We start from the raw sequence: 10,657 nt of genomic DNA, 5'->3' as shown, positions 1-10,657 counted from the left end.
CTTTTTCTTCTACAAACCTTAATCTTTAAAGGATGGATACACTTTGCGACAGCAGTGACTTTACGTAATACAAAAGTATATGCTTCATTTTTCCTCAGAGTGATTCAAAATCTGTGGAATTGAATCCGAGATGAGTAGGACTTCTGAAGGACCATGAGTGCCCTGATAAGACCGCTTTGACGTTCCAATAATCTGAGGCTCAAACTTTTTGGATAACCAAGGTCAAGCTTTTAGCATAATTCTGAGGGGATATCTGGCGCTTCCTAAAATCCAGACTTGGTCTGTAAAAACATGCAACCCTCGCATGCTCTGAACTTTGTCCTCCAGCCTGTGTAATCTTCCGGCCTAGCGGGCTCCGGTTCGGAGGCAAGACCCAACTTGCCAACTGTGGCCCGGATTACGGTGCTATCCAGCTTGCCAAAAGATGAAGCTCCCTTAAAGTGATCTTACACTAGGCCTGTTAGAGGCAGGATCAGCAAGTCCAGGCCCCAGCTATAGCACTCACTTTGCCATAACTGACAGGAGCAAAACCCACACCACTACGCAGATGATGTCAATTGGAGCCTCACTATGGAAACCAACACCAGCTTCGGCTCCTGAGCAACAGAGCTTCTGAAAACACACTAGAATACTGCATCCACATTCTCCTTCCACGTTTCCATCACTTTAACCTCTTTACGACTGCCCGCCGCAGATGTACTGTGGCAGGCAGCCGCTCCTGCGCATGTATGGCCGTCGCGAGCAGGAGGCTAGGGGGCGGCGCGCTCCCACCCCCGCTCATCAGCAGGGAAGCCGATGCAGCAGACAGGCGGCTCCGATTGCCACCTGACACCCACAATCGTTCCCCGCTTCGAGAGAAAAACTGTCATCTGTTGTAAACACAGCTGACCGTTCTTCTCCCTGGAATTATCACAGAGCACCTGTGATCCTTCTATATAGGATCACAGGTCTCTATGGTCATTCCACAAGCCACACCCCCCCCCAGAGTAATAATCACTCCCCTAGGCTCAAATGTAATCCCTTGATCACCCACAATGTTAACCCCTTCCCTGCCAGTGTCAATATTACAGTAACAGTGCATATTTTTAGCACTGATTAGTAATGTCACTGATCCCCCCAAAAATGTCAGTTAGGGGTCTGATCTGTCCACCACAATGTCGCAGTCCCGCAAAAAAAAATCGCAGATCGCCGCCATTACTAGTAAAAAAACAAAAAAAAATGACATAAATCTTTCCCGTAGTTAGTAGACGCAATAACTTTTGCCAAAAATCTGTAGCAGAAAACAAATTGGCCTAAAATGTTAAAAAATATTCATTTTTACATTTTTTGGGGGGGAATGTTATATAGCAGAATGTGAAAAATATTGATTTTTTTTTCAGAATTGTCGTTCTTTTTTTGTGTATAGCGCACAAAACAAAAATTGCACAGGTGATCAAATACCACCAAAAGAAAGCTCTATTTTGGGGAAAAAAGGACGTAAATTTTGTTTGGGTACAGAGTCGCACGACCACAAAATTTTCAGTTAAGGTCACGCAGTGCCAAGTTGAAAAAAGTGGCCTGGTCATTAAGGGAGCAAATCCTTCTGGTCTTAAAGTGGTTAAACATGGCCACAAGAGCCCAAATCGACTTTCAGGCCATTCACTACAAGGAAGAGCGACATGCTTGCTTGCCTCATCAAGGCCTCAACAAACTAGAGAGGCAGCCTTAAGATGCTCCCCATCTTTATCTGTGAATGGATAGAGCTTGGCCATCTTGCTCAGAAGGGAAGTATGTCTTGTGACCTTGCTCCACTCATCAAAATTATGTCCCTTAATTCAGTTAGGAATGGGAAATTAGAACGCTCTCTCCAGAGGTGCTTAAATGACTTCCTCTTGCTTTGCAAGAGACTCTACAGGTTCTACCAAGGCATCACAAGGGCAAAGGGACTCATCTCGCTCTGCCTCACTTTCTGAGGTCTTCATAGTTGGATGGCTTGGTTAGGACAGTACAAGTTCTTTCTGGCCATCTCTATTGGGAGAACAAGCCGTAACGGTTGTTGGACTTTGTGTGTTGCTTGTACCCCACTCTTTAAGGGTTTTCTGTACTGCGCACCTCACCAGAGATTCCATTTGCTGGAAATCACCATCCCCTTTTTTAACCACCTGGGCTTAGTATGGCTCACACAGAGATTTTCCCTCTGGGTCCTGCATCCCCAGCAGGCTCCTTCCTTGGAACGACTGCCATGGCGGTGGATGTGTTGCGTAAAGGAGAATTCAGAGCTTCTGCTATGAAGGCTGGACCTTGACGGTGACCAATGATGACTAAATCTGGAAGAAGAATGCTGATGTAGTGACCTAATGAGTATCCTCTCGTGCCGTTTATTATCAATCTGGTCTAGAAGGACTTAAAAACCTAAAAATACTAAATAGGGTAGAAAGGAAAAGGGTTAAAAACCCAAAAGGGTTAAACACACCCTCTCATTCCCTCTACACAAGGGCTGGCCACATGGGGGGGGGGGAGTGATGCATCCAAAGTGTGTAAACTGCACAGACAGCCAACCTGCACAGGTTATAGAACCATTAGGATCACACACACAGGCAGCACACAAGGGTGTTATTGCAGAGCATATACCTGTGATGATTGCACACAGCATTTAGAAAAACTGCTGCAAGCTGCCCATAAAAAATCCCAATATCAATAGTACTGACTGCTGATTGAATTTCTCCACTGTAATGACACCACCGCCACCCACAGCACGTATACTCTGAGTCCCTGGGCAGGAGTAACCAAGGGGCCCCAGGCCAGAAGAGAGAGCAGTGGCTTGGAACGCAAATGCGCTCCAGCCGCCATAGGCTGGAAGACGCTTGTGCCAGGGAAGAAAAACAAACAAACACACACAACTGCTGCCATGAAATATGCAAAATAAAAGTATACATCACCACACATGGCATCCCCCACAACCATGCCTGGATCCAGAAGACGCTGCTGCACGGGCCCAGGGCATTTATGGCCACCTGCTAATAGCAAGGCTCTTAGGCCGTACTGATGCTTTTTGCCTGCCAATGGCCAAGCTTAAGCTCTTAATGGCACTGCATCCATCGCCCTTCTCCACCCCGCTAATAGCTGGAGATTGATGAAAACTCCACATGGCACCAAATCCATCGCCCTTCTCCACCCCGCTAATAGCTGGGTACTGCTGGGAACTCCATGTGGTACTGAATCCATTGCCCTTCTCCACCCTGCTAATAGCTGGGTACTGCTGGGAACTCCATGTGGCACTGAATCCATTGCCCTTCTCCACCCCGCTAATAGCTAGGGACTGCTGGAGACTCCACACATCTTTTGGGGCACAGCTTGCCGAACAACCAGGCCTCGATCAAGGACACTTCATCCAAGGTAAGACTTCAACCCTTCTGGTCCTTAGGAGGAGGACAAAAAAGGAACGTGGCCTCTGGCTCAGAGCAAAGATTTATGGGAGTGGGGTCCTATAGGGGAGGAGTAGAGGCAGGGTTAACCCATACATATGCTGCCATACGTATGCTGCCATGGAGTCTGTCAGGAAATTAGATTTTTTCTTTTTTTTTTTTGGATATGTTTTATAGCAGCAAGTAAAAAAATATTACTATTTTTTTCAAAATGGTCTGACTTTTTTGTTTATAGCGCAAAAAATAAAAACCACAGTGGTGATCAAATACCACCAAAAGAAAGCTCTATTTGTAGGAAAAAAATGACATACATTATGTTTGGGTACAGCACCAGATGACTGCACAATTGTCAATTAAATTAATGCAGTGCTGTATCACAAGAATGGCCTGGTCATGAATGGAGGTAAATCTTCCGGAGAGCAAGTGTTTAAAAGTCCAGGCAAACTTCAAATACATTTATTCTACATTGTTATAAAATGTACATTATGTTGTGCTTTGTCCAAAATATTTTTTCTGGAATTTTTCTCAGGGTTCACAATAATAATGTAACATTTAGGAAAAAATATGCAGCTTAACAACCCCGCACTGGAAGCCTGTATAGTAAATATCTCCACAGCCACCATGTATTTCCCTTTGGTGCTCAGATAGGCTGGGATCATGGCAATCCAGACACTGCAGAACACCAGCATGCTGAAGGTGATGTACTTGGCCTCATTAAAACTGTCCGGTAATGTCCTCACCATGAAAGCCAGAACAAAACTCACAGCTGCCAGAAACCCCATATAACCCAACATAGAGTAGAACCCGATAACTGACCCTTCATTACACTGAATGAGGATCTTCCCAGCATAGGAGTCCATGTCAAACTCATGGTAGGGAGGAGACACTGACAACCAAATAACACAGATCAGAACTTGGATAAAGGAGCAGAATATGACAACAGAATTAGAAATCTTCTCTCCCACCCACTTCCTCCAGTAGCTGCCCGGTTTGGAGGCTCTAAAGGCAATGCAGACTGTGATAGTCTTGGCCAGAACAGAAGAGACAGCAATGGAGAAGAAGATTCCAAATGACATTTGTCTCAGTATGCAGGTTATATCCGCAGGACGACCAAGAAATAAGAAGACACAGAGGAAGCTCAGCAAGATGGAGATCAGGAGGATGAAGCTCACAGTCCGGTTATTGGCTTTCACAATTGGAGTGTCCCGGAGTAAAATGAACAATGTCAGTATGCAGAGAGTTACAGCGGAACATAATATTGAGATATCATAGAAAACTTGAGTCATGATGTCCATCTCATAGGAGAGATATTCAAAGGTTTTGGAAATACATTTTACTTTTCTCTCATCTGGCCAATGGTCAACAGGACACTTTTGGCAAATATGACTGTCTGTGGAAGAAAAACAGCATGTTACATTTATATAAAACTGACTAAAGTAATTAATACCATCAAAGATGTACAGCACCTGTACTTTAATAATCACTCATTTGTATTTATTACCTGTAACATTGGAGATTTCCCCATCAGAACACGGCACACAGCGATAACAACAGGCATGGATTCCTTCAGAGGGAGCTTTCCTGTGACCTGGGGGACACGGGTCATTGCACCGAGCTTGAGGGACCTGTAAGGAAAAAATCTGATAAGCCAACAGTTTTCTTACACACTTGAGGAAAGATTTATATGGTGTTAATACAGAAGAAGCAAAAAGCTTAATTTATACAGACAAAAAGTATGTACAGTATACTTTTACTTTTTTTCTATAGAATAGAAATTTCTCCAACACATAGTACTGCATCATTTAGTAAATGCAAATTTAAAGTATATCTAAGCCATTTTTTTTATTGTTTTTGAAGTGTTAGAACCCCTTTCAGGCTCCTATTGCTGTCTGCAGTGGTGGCTGGTGAAGTTTTAGGATGGTGGGGCGCTAGACCCCGCCCTTTCTTTTTACCCATCCCACCTTTCATAAGCCCCACCCCTATATAGACTCCTTCGACTCTGTTCCCCTGTATTCCATTCACTTTAACACATATCAGAATAAGAAATGGTGCTGCAAATATAAATAAATAAGCAACAGCCATTTTAAGCAACTTTTTTATTATATCCCTAATTTAAATTATAACTTAGCTTAATATATATGTAAGAATATTTAATAATATCGCTGTGCTCGTACTTCATTATGTCAGAATATTTATACTGCTCTGAATATAACAGTGTCTATTTATGGTTAATAAGCAAAGATCTGTGAGGAAGGAGAATCTTCACTTATTTCCACGAATCAATATGTAGCGAATTCTTTTTAATTGATTAATTTATTTTTAAAAGCATATACCAATCTTAGTGAGTACAGTCTACAGTATGGAATATATACAAAATATTTATTCTCAAGACGTAATCACAATATATGATCAAACTGGAAGTGACACAAAAAGATAACTCTACATAAAATACAAACTTCAAGCAATTAATGCAATGTGATGTTTAGCTCAATGATGAAAGTGAAACTGAAACAAAGTGAAAGCAAAACGAAAGCAAGATTACCTTTTCCCCAGGTATAGCATAAACCATAGGTAAGTATTCTATATAAACAGACCACAATTGTCTGCGAATCGCATAGCCGAAAGTCACTTCACTGCAGATGAAGCGAGAATAAGCCATGCAAAACGGAAGACTAAATTCGCAATAATGCGCTAAATCTGATATTAATAAAAATGTATAAAAACAAAAATCAGCTTTTTAGAGAAAAATCTACTATGGTTTTTACGGCTGGGATTGTAATCTTATTACCCTTAAATATGCAATATAAAACATATAAGGAAGGAAATAAACAATTGAATAAAATCAAATAACACAGCAAGGCATATTTACCACACTTAAGATGGCTGCTAGCTTCAAATGGTCGTTACCAGAGTCCTAAGATGGATGCCTTTCTTAAGATGGTGGACAGTGAGGGAGGAGTTTCGTTTGGCGTCCCTCAAAGTTTCAGATGAATGATGGAGTAAGATGGAGTATGTCTAGATGAGTATATCGATGGATGTAGTAGTGTGTATGTTGTATGTGTAATGTATGTTGTCAGTAGTGATGATGTGTGTTCTCTCATCTCTGGGTTCTTCCTTTTATATGGTATGAACAAAGGGCTATTAAAATTACCATAAGTTAAACCCAGAGGGATGAAACATTATCCCCATTGGTTGGGATATTCTATACCTTAACTGGTGAGGTCATAGACACACCTCTTTAATAATTAACCCAATGTTTTGTATAATAAAATTAAATGATGATTTCTCTATATTCAAGAGTAACCATAAAACACAATATAAAACTTTGTCCATACTCTCAGTACATACATAAATGTCCATCTATCTCCATCATTCACCCTGGCAAGCAATGCCATTTCAATAATTATATTTTTAATATAATATAATATTTCTATATTGGAAATATCTAAATTATCCCAAGACTGCATTTATTAGTGTGTCCAAAGGGAGCAGTATTGTACCGTTCATTAGATTTTGTATTTAACAATAATTAGAATATATCCTTATCTGATGACCTTATTGACCTCTTGCTAGTGAAAGTCCATTAATTATTTGACCATGCCATATGTTGTCAGACATAGCGTCTGGTTTGTAAGATCTATTACTTAGTCTATTCTAAAGCAACGCTTATATAAACACTCCTACCACATGCCTTAAAATGAAGTAATTTAAGTGGAATTACTTTTACCTAAGTAAGATTTGTTATATAGCAAGAATATAAACCCAACATGTGATATAACATTCCTAAATATATATGTATATGCCTTACATAATATAATTACATAATTATTGCTAATATCTTCTCACACATAATAATGTATCTTTAAAAACTTATATAGTTTAAATGAACCTATTGTTCATCTTTAAAATACAGACAATTAAGGAGACATCACCCCCTTAACATAGCGTCGGGCTGACTGAGTCTTATCTAAAAGAACGTCAGTTTTCCACTTATTTATGACAAAAGAAATACAAAGACCTCTTTTGAAATTCTACTCTCTCTTGTAAGAGACATTTTGTTTAACAAGTACATATGAACTTTCCTTCACCTTTAAACAAGATGGAAACTATGTTGTTCAGAATCTATATGAGACTGAACATACATGGCTTATTAAATACTTCCATTTTTTTTTCTAATTTTTAATCATCCCAATAATCCCGACTATATATATATATATATATATATATATATATATATATATGTGTGTGTAAATATATATATATATATATATATATATATATATATATATATATATATATATGTATACACACACAGTATCTCACAAAAGTGAGTACACCCCTCACATTTTTGTAAATATTTTATTATAACTTTTCATGTGACATCACTGAAGAAACCACACTTTGCTACAATGTAAAGTACTGAGTGTACAGCTTGTATAACAGTGTAAATTTGTATATTTTTACCTTTACCCTCAGATTTTTTATCAATCCAAGTTGTCTTAGAGGTGTGTTTGGGGTTGTTATCATGTTGGAATACTGCCCTGCGGCCCAGGGAGGGGATCATGCTCTGCTTCAGTATGTCACAGTACATGTTGGCATTCATGGTTCCCTCAATGAACTGTAACTCCCCAATGCTGGCAGCACTCATGCAGCGCCAGACCATGACACTCCCACCACCATGCTTGACTGTAGGCATAACACACTTGTCTGTGTTCTCCTCACCTGGTTGCCGTCACACATGCTTGACACCATCTGAACCTAATACGTTTATCTTGGTCTCGTCAGACCACAGGATATGGTTCCAGTAATCCATGTCCTTAGTCTGCTTGTCTTCAGCAAACTGTTTGCGGCTTTCTTGTGCATCATCTTTAGAAGAGGCTTCCTTCTGGGACGACAGCCATGCAGACCAATTTGATGCAGTGTGCGTCGTATGGTCTGAGCACAGAAAGACTGACCCCCACCCCTTCAACTTCTGCAGCATTGCTGGATATGACACTGACACTTTACCAACTCCTTTGGTAAACAATGATGAGGCCTGTTCTGAGTGTAACCAGTCCTATTAAACCTCTGTATTAAACCTCTGCATGGTCTTGGCCATTGTGCTGCAGCTCAGGTTCAGGGTCTTGGCAATCTTCCTATAGCCAAGGCCATCTTTATGTAGAGCAAAAACTCTTCTTTTCAGATCCTCAAAGAGTTCTTTGCCATGAGGTGCCATGTTGAACTTCCAGTGACCAGTGTGAGAGAGTGAGAGCGATAACACCAAATTTAACACACCTGCTCCCCATTCACAAATGAGTCCTTGTAACACTAACAAATCACATGACACTGGGGAGGGAAAGTAGCTAATTGAGCCCAATTTAGACATTCTTACTTAGGGGTGTACTCACTTTTGTTGCCAGTGGTTTAGACATTCTTGCTGTGTGTTGAGTTACTTTGAGGGGACAGGAAATATACACTGTTATACAAGCTGTACATTCACTGCTTTACGTACATTGTAGCAAAGTGTAATTTCTTCAGTGTTGTCACATGAAAAGATATTATAAAATATTTACAAAAATGTGAGGAGTGTACTCACTTTTGTGAGATACTGTACACGCCATGAAATCTCTCACATCCTGGGACTGGCACAGCAGCAGTGACTTTATGTAATACAAAAGTATATGCTTAATTTTTCCTCAGGGTATTGCAAAATCTGTGGAATCGAATCCGAGTTGAGGAGGACTTCTGAAGGACCATGCGTGTCCTGAAAAGACTGCTTTGACGTTCCAATAGTCTGAGGCTCAAACTCAGTAGCTTCCTGAATACCCAAGGTCAAGCTTTTAGCATACTTATGAGGGGATATCTGGCCTCTTCACCAGCTCTTCTTAAAATCCAGACCTGGTCTAAAAAAACGTGCGACCCTTGCATGCTCTGAACTTTTTCGTTGTCACATGAAAAGGTATAGTAAAATATTTACAAAAATGTGAGGGGTGTACTCACTTTTTGTGAAATACAGTTAATATATATATATATATATATATATATATATATATATATATATATATATATATATATATATATATATATATATAAAATAGTATGAACATAGGAAAGAGAACAAATTAAAGTTCAGCATGTTTGAAGGAACACTGCAAGCAGCAGAACCACTAGAGTCTGCAGTAGAGGTATGTCCTGGCATCATCCTATGGTTAAAGTGTTACTCAACCCAGGACTTGCAGTCACTATATCCTGTCTCCCACATTACACAGAATATGGAAATGCAATCATTTTAGTAAATATAAACTGATAAATGTAATAACCAGATATGACCAGCACTATGGGAAGCCTAGGTGTGGGAGCCAGGTGTAAGCTGCTACCAACCTACCCCTAGAGACTTGGGGTATGGAAAAAAGGTGCAATAAGAAGTTGGTATGTGGCACTACCTGCTCAAGGGGAATATAAAATTGATAATGATAAAGTGCACTGTGTGTACATATATGTACCTGAATCATATGGTTATTACCAATCCTGAAGGTACATCCCTAGTACATATGTTGTATAGCATCCAAATAGTGACCATATATAATAGTAAACAACATAACAACATACCCAGAATGAGTAAACAACATTCTGGGTAATTGATAATACCCTCCTAAAAGGCGCTGGGTGCTTGGTGCTTGGTGTAAGTGCAGCTGTGAAATTAATAAAAGATTTCTTTGTGCTGTTTAATACAATATTGTTATATTAATACACAAATAAAATACATAAAATTAATAAATACTCGTGCTCACTGTGATTTGAGGAATATCACATCTATTTACTTCATAACTATCCACCAGTACTGGGTGATACCCCCTTTGTGCGGGGGTGTAGTGATTTAATTAGTGAGTGCTATGGTGCTGACCAGTTAAAACCACATATAGGATGTACTTGGTGTAAGGCAGTGAAGTGTGCCACTTAGTCCATAGCAGGAACAATCCAGGTGCCCATGCTAGTGCTGAGGTGCTAACTGTGGCCCCCCACTAGGTATTGCACTCACCCCACAGACAGGGGCGCTAACTGTGTGTGCAAGAATTTTGGGTGTGATTGCTTCCACGGGGTCCTGGATGTCCGGACTATCTGTGGTTGCTGCGGATGCGAGTCCCCTTCTGAAAATCCACTGGATCTGGCAGACAAACACAGTATGGTCTGTGTTGACGATTTCCTTTATGCCCAACCTAGATACCTTAAGTGTATATATAATAAGTCCCTGACTTATGGTCTGTTCTATGCAA

At 40.3% G+C, this 10,657-nt stretch overlaps 1 protein-coding gene across 1 annotated transcript; it reads right to left on the bottom strand.

Moving 5' to 3' along the window:
- Positions 1-3,865: 3,865 nt before the first annotated feature.
- Positions 3,866-10,209, bottom strand: LOC309566123 (vomeronasal type-2 receptor 26-like; the record flags this gene model as incomplete). Its single annotated transcript, XM_082271178.1, has 4 exons — positions 3,866-4,794; positions 4,906-5,029; positions 9,993-10,104; positions 10,205-10,209. 4 exons carry the CDS (start codon positions 10,207-10,209, stop codon positions 3,866-3,868), a joined length of 1,170 nt encoding a protein of 389 aa, XP_082127304.1.
- Between the last annotated feature and the right edge of the window lie 448 nt (positions 10,210-10,657).

Source organism: Pelophylax lessonae, assembly GCF_965119305.1.
Source record: "Pelophylax lessonae genome assembly, chromosome: 1".
In the NCBI taxonomy this organism is placed as follows: Eukaryota; Metazoa; Chordata; class Amphibia; order Anura; family Ranidae; genus Pelophylax; species Pelophylax lessonae.
This window is presented reverse-complemented; position numbering and strand designations above follow the sequence as displayed.